The sequence below is a fragment of the Ricinus communis genome, chromosome 9, assembly GCF_019578655.1.
Source record: "Ricinus communis isolate WT05 ecotype wild-type chromosome 9, ASM1957865v1, whole genome shotgun sequence".
NCBI classification, from domain to species: Eukaryota; Viridiplantae; Streptophyta; class Magnoliopsida; order Malpighiales; family Euphorbiaceae; genus Ricinus; species Ricinus communis.
Genome location: NC_063264.1, coordinates 23,567,973 through 23,582,021, shown reverse-complemented (window position 1 = coordinate 23,582,021; position 14,049 = coordinate 23,567,973). Strand labels below are relative to the sequence as shown.

The following is a 14,049-nucleotide window of genomic DNA, read 5'->3' as shown; positions in this document are numbered from 1 at the left end:
ATTCATTTTATCATAATTAAAAAAAAGCAACCTAAAGAAGCGAGGTGTATGGCATAATTTATTCTCGTCATGAAAATAAAAATTCACCTAATACAAAAATGAGAATTCAAATTTAAAATTTCCATTTTTAATAAACAAACGATTTTCCACTTGAGTGAATGAAGTTTTCATTACATTACTAACTACAAATCAAAATAATTTGAGACAATTATACATATCCTCTTAAATATTGGCTCTATTGTGCTTTTCTGTTTTAATTATTAAAGTTTGAATTTTTTCATCATTTATCTATAAACAAATTAAAATTAGATATTAATATGAAATATTTACATTGGGCTGATATTCAACCGCTTTGATCGGTAAAAATAGTAACGAGACTTTTAACTAATTGATTTATCGGTTTGGTTTTTAAAATAGTAATATTTAAATTGTTTATTATTTTCATTTCGCATTTCACTAACAAAATATATTAATTTGAAGAATAAAAAATACTGAGATAAAAGTACAAAATAACACAAATGTAATCCTAAATAACCCTTTGGAAGGGAATTATTCCAAATAAATTTAGTTCCAAAGAAGCCTTCCACTAAATTAGAAAGGAGAAATATCAGAATGACAGATTTACCTTCTGGAATGACAGGCAGAGTAGACAAAGTATTAAGGAAAGTTTGTTCTGTCTAACAAAATCTGACCCATGAAACTTTGAGAACGTTTGGTTGGTCTTTCCAATGGGTCCATCAAAACACCTGCTCAACCGGTCAAACTTAAACAATCATATACACAAAATCTATAAATCTACTGGTCAATATATATTTATACCTTATTTTTGCTTCCAATTGCTACACTTGTCCTTCTCTTATTAGAACTACTCTTACAAAGACCAAACCTGAAAAAAAATAAAATAGGAGAAGCCTTATAACTTGAAAATTACAAATTCTAAAACCCTTTCTCAAAGAGAGAAAGAAGTCTCCCTCTCCTTATCATCACCCATTTCATCAGAATACCCAAATCACATTTCAAAAGAAAAAGAAAAGGGTTTTGGAGCTTTTTCTCTCTATGTTTTCTTCTTTTTTTTCAGTCCAATATTAATAGATGACGGAGTTTTGAACTTGAAAATGCTATCGGTCGTAAAATGTAATTTTTCGACTACTAAAATATCCATGAGAAGAAGAATATTACGATGGAAATTTCGTCCACGAATAGATTTTCCGGTAAGTCTTTGTTTCCTAGTCTTTCAATGAACAGTTAGTTTTAATTCTTGTTCTTGTTATTGTTGCTTTTCTTTTATCTCTTTTCAAACTCTTGCTTCACTCTGTTGATATTGGGTAGTACATGCAAAAATGCTGTTTTTTTTTTTTTTCTTTTTCTTGATATTTTGCTGTTTTATGTGCTATTCTATTTAGAAAATTTGTGTTGTGGGTTTTTCTTTTGCTTCAAATAGGCAAAAATTAAATTCCTTTTATTGTTTGAATTGGGGGCACAATCTGCAAATGATTGTTGCACTTAAACTTTGTTAGACTAATTAGTTGAGATGATGTACCGGAATTAATTAACATTAAATTGCTAAATCTTTTCAGTTTTTAAACATGTAAGTTAATTTACTCACATAGTTTTTATATATTTGAGAATGTTTATTACTTTCAATATTTTTTGTCTGGTTAATTAGTGAATGCTATATACAGAAATAAATGTGGTGCAATTAAGTTACATAATAAGAACTCATTGTACCATTTTAGAATACATGATAATGATATATTTATAAATAAATCGTTTTGAATATCACATTATTCAACATTATATATATTATATATATATTTATGTTAATGGGTTTTATAGCATTTTGCCTTTTCATGTGAGAAATTTAGTTTATATTATAGTTGATCAAGAAGGCAATATGTAGCATGTAATGGAAGTTGTAGTTCAATCTTGCACCATTCATTATATTAATGTGTTTTTCAATTATTTAAAATAATAAAACATATATTAGTCTAGTGGTAAGATAAAAATTTAAAAAAAATTAGAGCGGCCGGACTGAATTTAAAAAAATAATTGTAAGAAAAATAAAAAGATATTAATTACACCTTTCCATCCTAAATTGGTGTATTTTTTCTAAGAAAAGTGAAGACAAAAAATATAAATTATATATTTTAAAAAAATAAAAAAAATCAATCCATGCAAATTTAGTATTTGAAAAAAAAATAAGGATGAATGACAAATGGAAGGGAAGTAAATGATCAACTAACAGTAAGTATAATTAAGCTATGGAGTTACCAACTTTGTGGGTGCCTAACAAGTCAGCCATCCACCAATCTGATTCTATATATGACTGGTAGTTTGAGTCTAACAATAACAATTTCCATCTCCTATAACACTATATATATTAGCTTAATTGTCAATAAGTTTCTGTATTTTAAATTTGATTTTAAATTTAGTATGTATTTTTGAATTTCTTAATTTTTAATAATATATTGAATATTATTTTTAATTTTTAGCAAAATTATCAATTAATATTTATTGAGGTGATTACAATTTTAATTATGATAATGAAAGAAAAAAGAGAGCTAGATTAACATTAGAGTTGTCGATTGATTTCATAACTATAAACTAACTAAGCAAATGATTTAATAATATGCATTTTTATTTACTATCTTACTCATCTTTATTATGGTTCAAAAGTTTTGAAGATTCACAATTTAACCTTGGAAAGTGTAATTTGGACATTAATTTTATCGGTCCTATTCAATTTAGTTATTTTTAAAATTTATAGACTTTTAATTCAAATTTTTATATATTTAACTCAAATTAACTCTTTTTTAAAAATAAAAAAAAAAGAAGAGAGAGTAATAGTCACCCTCTCTTGAAAATAAAAAATAAAAAATAAATATAATAATATTTAAAAATATTTTATATTTTAGTACAATTAATATAATTAAACAATAAGTAGTTATTACTTTCATTATTCTTACTGAAATTATAGTTACTTTCACTATCATCGACACCACCACCACAGTAATTGTGTCATTCACTATTATTATTAAAAGAAAAAACAGTAAGAATATTGAAAAGTGTGAATATTTATTTTTTTTATTGTGTTTTATTTAAATATATATATATATAATTTAAATAATTTAATTTAATGTGAGAAATTAATATTTTTTATTTTTTATTTATCCATTCTCTTTCTAGAGAGAGTACAACTCACTTTCTTATTTTTATAAAAAATAATACTAATTTGAACTAAATATATAAGATATGAGCTAGAATATCTATAATTTAAAAAATAACTAAATTGAACCGAAACAATTTGGAGAATGATTAAATTGGACATTATTCCTTTAACCTTTTATCCATTTTCTGCTTTTTTTATTTTTTTTATTTATTGTAACTGTCGAAAATATTTTAAAATTTAGATTTTTATGATTTTAAATAAAAATATGATAAAAACTCTCAAAATTTCGAGGAATCAATTCACAACTCTAATGCTTATAATTTTGACAAATACTAAAATTAAAATCAACAAAACATGTTGCATTTGGAACAAATAAAAAGTATAGAATTTATATGACAATTAAGCTTTTCTTTTTAATTAAACAACATACATTTAGAAAGAGACAAAACAAAGAAGACAGAATTATATTAAACTATATAATTTAATATTTTAATATTGAAGATGAGTCCAATATTATTAAATAGAAATAATTCAATATAAATCTATGAATTAGCCATCAAGTATTTATTTTAAAAATCAATTGAGTTAAATAAATTAATAAATTAGAAAAACTAATAAAAATGTGAAAATCTGAGGTAGATTTTTCTTGCAACAGATTAGGTAGTTAGTAAGGTATGTTATATATACTTTTATATCATTTCTTGTTTGGCTGGTGGGAAAGTGATAGAAAAATGAATAGTTTGTTGACTTCCTTCTTAGGCTGCTGCATTGATAATTTGAAGTGCTTTTGCAAATGATTGACTGAGCCCAGAAAAAGCCCATTTTCAAAAGTTGTATGCCCTTTAAGTAACAAATAGACAATTAAGGTCAGCTTCTAGATGCAATCACAATCTTAGTCTGATTGGAAATTAAAAGTAGTTAATTAATTTCAAATGTCACCTAAATAGTCATAAAAAAAGACTCAATTATCAATTAAACTAGATAATCATATATATTAAAAGCAGTGATCCTAGAAAATTTAATATATATTAAAACAATTAAAATTAAGAAATATTTTATCAAATATAAATAAAAAAAATTAATAAAAATTAACGAATTAAAAATAAAAAATTAATAAAAATCAGACATAAACATATAAGAATTTAAAAATTGAGAACAATTATATAATAAAAATTAAAATAAATTTAAAGAAAAAGTAAAGGTAATAAAATATTAGGATAAGTGGAAGCAGCTGGTCCGTTGGCCCTCTAATAAAATTACGACTTTTGAAAACCGACACATTAATCTTAAAATATTATTATTTTTTATAATAAATATAAAAAGTTAATTATATTTACTGTACGGACTCCTTCCTATTGAAATCCTCATTATTTTTTTTGAAGAGAAGAAAATAAAATAGGAAAAATGGAAAGGGGAGAAAAGAAAAGGGTCAAATAATACGTTTTGCCGTTAGTGCAACAAGTCAAACATCTACCAATCTCTTTGACCGGTAGTTTGAGTCTTAATGCTTTTATCTTTTATCCCAAATTACTTTAGGAAATCATTATATACATATATATATATATATATATATATATATATATATATATATATACACATTGCATGGAATAATGAGTCTTTTTGCCCTAAATTTGTTCACATTTTTATAATTCTATCTTATTTTTCAATTAATATTGATTTCTCATTTCTTACGCGTAATTAAAAATAATAATGTAGAAAATAAAAGCATATAAAACTTATTTACTTGTAGAGAATTTTTTTTCCGTTTTCGTTTTCTAGTTTTTAAGAAAAATGAATAGAAAATTTATAAAATTTGTACAAGATGTTTATCTTATACAATTTTTTTTATTTAGATAATATTTTAAGTATAAAGAGTAAATTTAAAATAAATAAAATAAAAATTTATTATTTTCATTTGAAACCAAATAACGAAAAATATGGAAAATATGATAAACTTATTTTCAATAGTTATTTTAAACTTCAGTTATAATTTTAAGAACATAAAAAATTATTTCTATTTTTTATTTTTAAAAAATACAATGAATAAATATAAAATTCTATTTTATATTTTTATTTATATTTTTAAAAAAAACTAATATAATTTTCTATAAGTAAACAAGTTTATGTCTTTTATTGTTAGAAAAAATAGAAAAAATTCTTAAAGTAGTAACTGTGAAAGGGTGATTTTCCACAAATACTTTACTTTCTTCACATTTTGTATTTTATTTTAAATAATTATTATTAACAAAATATAATTTACTCTATAAAACATAAAGCTATCGTAGAATTGGACAAACTAATTGGAAATTCTATTTTGTTTTTCTTTATAAATTAGATCCATCGATAAACTTTGAACCTTGACACCTCACAACTTTTAAAATGATTCTATTGGAAATCTTTTTACTAAAGTCAAAAAAGGTATTTCTTACTGAGATAATAATATTATTAATCTTCACTTATTTTTATTTTTTGTTATAAAATTTTAATTTATTTAATTTTGATCATTTAAATTTAGTTTTAATTACAATTTTGTTATTTTTTCAATATAAAGTGACATAGGTATTTCTTTTTCTTTTTTATTCGTCTTTTCATGTTGGCTATTTTTCTCAACGCGTCAAGCTTTCATTTGCCAATTACTAAATTGAAACACAATTAAATAATTTAAAGTTGAATAGTTGAAATAATAAATTAAAGTTTTATGATTAAAACAAAACTAAATGCTAAGTTCAGTGATTACTTATATCATTGTTTTCATATTTATTAGTTTTCAATAATTTTACCATCTATCGACCATCAATGTCGAAATATAAAATTGTGTCACTTTCTTATTCGTTATAGTATATACAATTAGTGTAAGTAATATTTAGCCTAAACTAAAATTTATCACACTTTAAGTAATCCATAGAGACAAAATAAGAGTTAGTATATGATTTATTCGAAGTTGTCCTGTGGATATTGAAGTTCTACAAGCAACACTTCCTGATACTGTATTCGAAGCAGTCGTTCGAATTTTTTATGATATGCAACTGAAACATAGGATTACTCCTATGTTTCTGATTTATGAATCTATGATTTATCAATTTATCATTCATGTCCTATATATTTACATTTATAATTCAGCTTCCCTTCCATTTTTTCCCTTACCCATTATCAAATCCTCTCAATCATCCTCCCTCATTTTTCGTTCGATGCACCCCATCTTTCCCCTTATATTGATGTTTGTTAAACAAAGTTTTCAGATTAGAATTTCATTTATAAATCCCAACTAAATTAACCCACATATATTCATTATTCAGATGGCTCCAACAAATGTTGACTTCAACCTATGCTCAGCTGCAAGTCTTTTACAGATTATGCTGCGATACAAGTAAGTTTGTGTTTTTTTTTTTTTTTTTTTTTAATATGAATGCCTTGTTCATACAATAACTATATTTGGTCAAGTAAATGTGCTCATGCATTTGTAATTTTCTTTATGGATGGTATAAGATATTGGTAATAAAAATGTAGATATTGGTAATGAGAATGAAACCATGCGTATAGGTACTGAAAATGTAGATTAATAGGTGAAGTTTTGATTTGGAACAACGTTCATATGCATACTAAAGATACAAATATAGATTATTCATCATTTGGAAAACCTTAATTTAATTATCTAGGCCGTTTTCAAAGGTCTTGCAAAGGCAACCAATTCATCCTAAACTTTGGCCTGTTAAGTGAAGTTTTGAGAATGCATCTATATCTCTAACACACTTTTTGCACTCAAATTCCTATTAGTTTTAAATTATCACCCGTAAACCCTAATCTCTCTAATACATATACATATCTTAGAAACATTTGGAACCATAAGTTATTTGAGTATAGTTTTTTTTTAATTATTATTTTAATACATATATATATAGTTATTCTATAGCGGTAGGACCCTTACGGGTGGCAAAACACTAATTCAAGAGTTTTAACACAGCTGCATACCTAAAGTTTGAACTTGAAACTTTGGTTAAGCTAGAAGAGACCATTATCATCTCATCTATAGACTCTAGGTTTTTTTTAATTATTTAGCTAGCCATTTATGCTCACGGGTGAACCAGCAAGCCAAACTATTGAGAAATTATATAAATTTATCAACTTATAAATAATAAGAGGTAAGATAAAATAGTTTTTTTATTAAATTGATGGCACATTCATGAACATGTGCATATACGAGCATGGTAATTAAGAAAGTAATCTCAAAGAGTTTAAATTAATAATTTATTTTCTTATAAAATGTGAATGGAATAAACAAAACTAGAGCCCTGTTTAGCAAATTGTTATAAAGAACATGACTAGTTAGTTAATTAAAATGAATAAAATCTACCTTGATATTTGAATAGATTAAGAAAAGAGAGAGAGAGAGAGAGAGAGAGAGAATATACTGTATCAGACACCAACTTTAAAGTTGCAATACAAGTCAGAAACCCGAAATTAGAAAACACAGAAAAAAGAAATCAAAAGTGGCCTAAAGTAGTATTTCAATCTGCATGGGAAGGACCAAATTCCATGCAAAGAGGTGTGGATATTGCAGGTATGAACTATATATGCTGGTGATGATTATAAGTTTCTATAAACAAATGTCTAGAGCATATGTTAAACCCATTAAATTTTGTACATTGGTTCGTGAATGCATTGTCTCAAACAATCGCTACACAAGTTGAAATGCAGAACTGTACAAAATGCTACTTGTTTTCATATAAAACCTCATTCTCTTCCTCTATATTAGTTGCCATCTAAGCTATTGTGAATCTAGAAATGTTGTCAGTTTAGAGTAACGATCTTGTTCATCTCGAACAATGTCAAAGAACCCTTCTATTCGTAAACTTAAAAATTGTTGTAGATGAGATTCCAAAAATAACTTAATATTTCTGGTATATCTCACATGAAAATATCCGTTTAATCAAAGTAAATTTTGTAAGTTTTACAGCCATATTTACAAATAGGCAAAATAGGCTGCAATTGACAAGATGAGAAGTATAACAAAATGCCTTTGCCATTGAGAAGGGAAATTATAGTACTTGAGTTTTAGAATCAAAGTAGAAAGCATAATATGTAGCTAGTCGCTTTAGAACATCATCTTTATAACATATAGGATGATGAGAGAAGCAATTAACTTCCAAGGAACTTTATAGATTTCTAACTCTAGACTTAGAAATAGTTCCACTTGGGATTGCGATTGGAAAAGTGATTTCTCTTTTTTAAGAAAAGAAAAAGAAAATCTTTTGATTGTGAAAAATGATTTTAGGAGAGAAGCAAATCGATTGATTATGTAGCCTTAGAAAATAAAGGATGATAACAAGTAACTTAACATGTAACCACATCTTCTTTGAATAATTGCTAGAAAGTGTTTTAGTTTTTGACGTATATGTGAGATTGAGAAATTCAATATCAAGCATCTGAATCCCAAGCATAGATAAAAATTGATAATGTAATGACACAAATGATTACATATTCACACCAAAGTCTGCATTGTACATTGTTCTGCAAATAATATGCGCTTAGAGCAGCAAATACAAACTTACACCACAGGAATTGAAACAATTAGAAGATGAAAACTGATGAAGTGAAATACAGATATAGATATAGCATACATAAAATAATAAACAATCCCTCTAGCATTCTCTGCTAACTAATAAAACAGCTGAAATTTTCAATTCCATGCCCCTGTGCAAATGCAGGTGCTTAGTTTGGATATATTTGGATTGCTCAAGATGGTCACTAATCCTTTTGGCTCGGACCATTTTGGTTGAAAGTGGAGGACATGAGAGCAGCTGATTCCCAGCCAGTAGCAAGGCCAAGTGCTGAGGCATTAATTGAAACCAAAGGATCAGAACTAGGAACAATCCCGTAAATGGCCTGCTGCTGTTGTTGCATCTGATGTTGTTGACTAGTGAAAGCTTCTTCATTGATGAGTGAATCAATAAATGAAGAAAAGACATCATCAGTGCAATAATCATTGTTACAGTAATTGATATCTTCATCAGCTTCTTCATTGCTAAGCCCTTGAATGTTGCTTCCCAAATGCATTCTAGAACCTTCATCAATACTTCTCAATAAGCTTGTAAATCCATGGCTAGCATAATAAGCATTATCATTGGCACAAGTAGTAGTAGTAGTAGCAGTAGTGTGATATTGATCAAAGGAAGTGTTTCCATAGTATAGATTTTCTTTGTTGCTGATGATCATTTGACCACTTGCACTTGTAGTTTCTTCCAGAGCAGAAGAAGAGGAGGCAGGATTATTATTACTTTTACGCTTAGGGCTTGATGATTTGCGAACAATAGTAGTACATGGTTTTGATGAAGAAGCTTTGTGCTGATCAACAGATTGAAGGCTGAGTGCCTTGTGCGTTCTTGGATCAATTCCTTGGCTTATCAGCTTCTTGCTAAGGTGAGTGTTCCAGTAATTCTTGATCTCATTGTCTGTACGCCCTGGAATTCTCCCAGCTATCAGTGACCACCTAAACCACAATCCAGACAAGATCTGAGTGGAAGTTTAATATCAATATATAGTTCAAATATAATGTGTTTAATGAGTACAAGGATCTGAAGAATATTAGAACATCCAATTGCTGACAAGAAAGAGAAAAAGAAAGAGGGGAGCGAAACTCGGTCTTTTCCGATGACAAAATGCAAAAGTGAAACCCTAGAACTAGAAAAGAGAAGAGACGCAGCAGGAAGCAAACCCTAAAAACCCAAAGGATAAACAAAGAATCTGAACAAAACCCAGACAGTAAGAAGAGTAAAACATGATCGAAATGGAGTGAGATTATCGATTTTGTTAATCAACCTGTTGCCCAGAAGGCGATGAAGGCGAAGAATGAGATCTTCTTCATCAGGAGCGATCTGACCACGTTTGACACAAGGACGAAGGTAATTCATCCAACGAAGACGACAGCTTTTGCCACAACGAAGAAGCCCAGCTTTTTTAGGTAAGGTACGCCATCTTCCTTCGCCTTCTTTGTTTATATAGTTTGCTAGGAGTTCATCTTCTTCTGGTGTCCATGGTCCTCTCTTCAGCCCTACTTTACTGCAACATGCCGTAATCTTTGCTGATGTTCCTGCTGCTGTTTTTGAAGCTGACGGGTTTCTCATATTCTTCTTGTTCTTCACTTCTTCTTTTCGTTTTTTCTTTTTGCTTTTTTTGGGTACTGTTTCTCTCTTGTCTGAAGAGATCTAAAGTTTGTGTATTTGTTTTTTAAATGTTTGATCTCTTATTCGTTAAGTATACAAGAAAGTGAGAGTACATGTGTAGGCTTTGATAAGGATGACTTGGATTGGTTTTTATTTATTTATTTATTATTTTTTGTGGGGGGGAAGATTTATGGATGATGGAGCAAGTACCGATTATGGTAAAAATATATTATTATATTCTTTTAATCTTTCAATTTTATTTTATTTAAATTTTTATTTTATTCTTTATAATTCTCAAAGTTGATATTTTTTACTTGAATTAAAATATTTTATAAATTTTTATTTATTTAATTGACTTTTATATTTTTTTAATCTTAATAAAAATTATTTAATCTTAATAAAAGTAAAAAATAAAAACAAAATAAACATCAGAAAGCATAATAACATAAGATTGAAAAGTTAAAAGAATCTAAAAATTTACTTTTCCACTAATTTATTTTCATATTTATAATTTACAAAAGTAATTATTTTAAAAATGATTGTTTTTGTATTCGTAGGTGTTCCTGAAAATGAAGGATGAGACGCGAGAGGCTGCAGGCAATAGCAGCAGCAGCAGAAAAGATTAAAAAAAGAAAAAAAAAAAAAAGAAAAAGAAACACAAACTGAAATGAGATTCCAACGCGCTGTTAGAGAGATTCACGAACACGCGCAAAGGGAAATGTCTGGCATCCATTGGTTGGTGGTCATTAAATATTTATTGGACGATCGACACGTGGCAGAGCGAGAGTCGTCACCATGGGCGTCATCTTCTTTGTCGTGTTTATGTTATATAGCAGAAATGGATGAATGAAGAACTTGCATTTTATTTATTCAAGAAATTTTTGCTTTTTATTACTCTTTTCTTTTTGCTTGATATGAATTTGAGGTTGCAAATTTTGTTCTTTTATTTTGGTTAATCCGCTTTGAATAAGGTTTGTATTTAACCATAAAAATTAAATATTTCCAATGACATATTTAAGCATAAAAGTTTACATTTTAAATATAATAAATATCGAATATAAAATTATTCACAGCAACTCATTTTAACAGTAGTTTTTTTTGACACATCTCATTAGTAAACATATTAGGAAAAAGGCTCAAATATGACACTAATGTTTACACATTCTCTTACATTGGAACTTTATATTTTTTAAGGGCCAAATATAATTTTATATTGTCAAAAATGGGACATTTAAACCCTCCTTCTAACTATGAATTTAACACTATTAAAATTATAGAGTTAATAATGTAAAAACAATTCTAATTAACTATAGTCTTCTTTTTCTTTATTTTTTCTCTATTAACACTCGTGTTGTCTCTTTTTTTTTTCTTTTTTTTTTTTCTCTATCAACGCTCATTTTATTTCTTATATTTCACGTTTAAAATTTAAATACATTTCATCGATTAAAATTTAGATAGAAGATGTCTTTCTTAAAGAAAAAATTAGACAAAGATGTCAAATTACTCATGAAAGAGCATGAGCATCAGAGGAAGTAAAAGCTCGTGGTTTATACAAATCAAGCAAGTTAATTCATTTGTATATTTGGTATGGAATTGAAATAGCGTGATAGAGGTTATAGTTTTAACTTATATGAAATGGGTTCCACAACATCAGCAATCCAAAAACTAAAAAAAGAAGAAGTTATAAACGTGTTGGCTATAAAAAGCGAGGAGACCCATTTGGATAGTCGTATTCTCGTTAGTTTTCAAGCGTTGGTCTTGATAAGTTCTTAGTTCAAGATAGATTAGGTGTTGGCTTTCCAAGAATATATAATATCTAAGTTGTTTGTTTTAGACTTTTGCATCGTTTCCGTATGATTATAATCATTAATAAAAGAAACAAACCACCGCACTCTATTCAAGGTCAGTACTTTTGCAGGTCCCCAAACATCAAAATGTATAATCGCAAATGATGCGGGACTTTTATTTAAACTAGTTGGAAAGAGACACGATGGCTTTTTGCTAGTTCACAAGTATCGCATTTGAAGTTTAAAGTAGATGTTCTTAAAAATAACTTAATCCAAAAGATGCATGATTAAGGCTTTTATGCCATAACTAGATCATATCTTCTATACTTGTCGATACCAAGCTACTATTTATCGAACTTGATTTCGTCGAGGTACTTAAGCTAGATGGTGCAAGGTCAAGAGAATAGACTTTGTCTTTTCTAGTAACACAACCAATCGTCCTCTTTATCTTGATGTCCTTAAAAATACAATAATTAGACCAAAAGATTTACTACACAATTCAAAGAGGTGGTTAGTTGGGATACAAATATAAAATTGGAGTTTAGAGATGGAACGATCAAAATAGATTCTAAATTTAGGTTGTCAAGTGTGAATGACCATTTACCAGTAACACTAACTTTTGTACTATTGGCTGTAGATACAACATATTGCTTGATTATTTTTAGCTCGGTAGGTGTGTTAAAAGACATATGATCAGTTGCTCCAGAATCAATAATCCATGTATACGACCTAACAGTGGCAGAATTATAAAGAAAGTTACTTGGTGGTTCTGAAGATATGTGTAAGGCAGCTACATCTGGCATGGAAGGTTGTTCGGCTACAGCTATTGATGCTGATGCAGTTTTTCTAGTTTTTGACTTTCTTTTCGGGGCTTTAGACGGATCTCACCATTTAGGATATCCAATTATATCATAACATCTGCTTTGAGTATGACATGCCGTACCATAATATGTACATTGTTTTATTGAATTGATCTATTTATTATCAATATCAAAGCTACGAGTAGTATTATTCCGAGATGATGAGTTAGTTTTTTTGGCGAGCAATGCAGCTGACTCCGAGGAAGCTTATTCTCCAGTCAAGTTTTTTTTATTTATTTGCTTCTCAGCGAACATATGCATATGTTCATTCAAGGCCTAAACTCTGATCCATTTGAAGGATTTCTCCTCTCACTTGTTCAAACTCATCATCAAGTGCATTTAAGAAGATGTGGATTCTCAACTTCTCCACAGCTGCTTTATACTTAGTAAAGTCCTCAAGATCTTTCATTCTTACCTTATCTCGAAGATCAAGTTCCTGGATATCTTAACTAGCTCACCATAGTAGGTCGGGACCGATCTGCCAAACTACCGACTTAGAAATGCTCGTTGATTAAGAGCAAAAATCTGAGTTTCATCTGATCCATCATAGAATGCTTTTGAAAGCGCACTCCAGATTTCACGGGCTGTAAGGATATGAAAATACCTTTTCATAATCTCCGGTGTTATTGATGTGAGTAACCAACTTTTAACTTTCTAATTTTCAGCATACCACTTGGAGTAAGACAGATCAGTTAATTCAGGCTAAGGAGAACCTCCTATAATATAATCAATCTTTTTCGCCCAGCAATATGCTGTTGATATTTAAAGAATTTATCTTTCCCACATTGCTAAGTTATTAAATTTGAGGAGTATTTTTTTCCCACATTGCTAAGTTAACAATCTTGAGGTGCCTTTCAAGCCTATATAATAAAGGCCTCACTTTGTTATTCATTCATCCCAAAAATAAGAGAAAAATATTAGAGAGTTAAAGCAATTATTTTTCTCCTATTATAAAGAGAGAATTTTAATGTTTTCTCCTTTATAAATAGAGAGTTTGTAACTCCTATTATTTTCTTATAGTAAGATTCTTCTATTCTTGCCCGTGGTTTTTACCCTAATTTGTTTAGGGGTTT

At 28.2% G+C, this 14,049-nt stretch overlaps 1 protein-coding gene and 1 long non-coding RNA gene across 2 annotated transcripts; one reads left to right on the top strand and one right to left on the bottom strand.

The window, feature by feature from the left end:
* Positions 1–840: 840 nt before the first annotated feature.
* Positions 841–10,975, top strand: LOC112536748. The gene is made up of 3 exons (XR_007217466.1): positions 841–1,211; positions 6,466–6,536; positions 8,875–10,975. It is a non-coding gene; the product is annotated as an uncharacterized LOC112536748 (long non-coding RNA).
* On the bottom strand, positions 8,594–10,290 carry LOC8286291 (transcription repressor MYB5). The gene is made up of 2 exons (XM_015727149.3): positions 9,986–10,290; positions 8,594–9,656 (listed from the first exon to the last, which is right to left on the bottom strand). Exons 1-2 carry the CDS (start codon positions 10,288–10,290, stop codon positions 8,915–8,917), a joined length of 1,047 nt encoding a protein of 348 aa, XP_015582635.2. The 3' UTR covers positions 8,594–8,914.
* Positions 10,976–14,049: the final 3,074 nt, after the last annotated feature.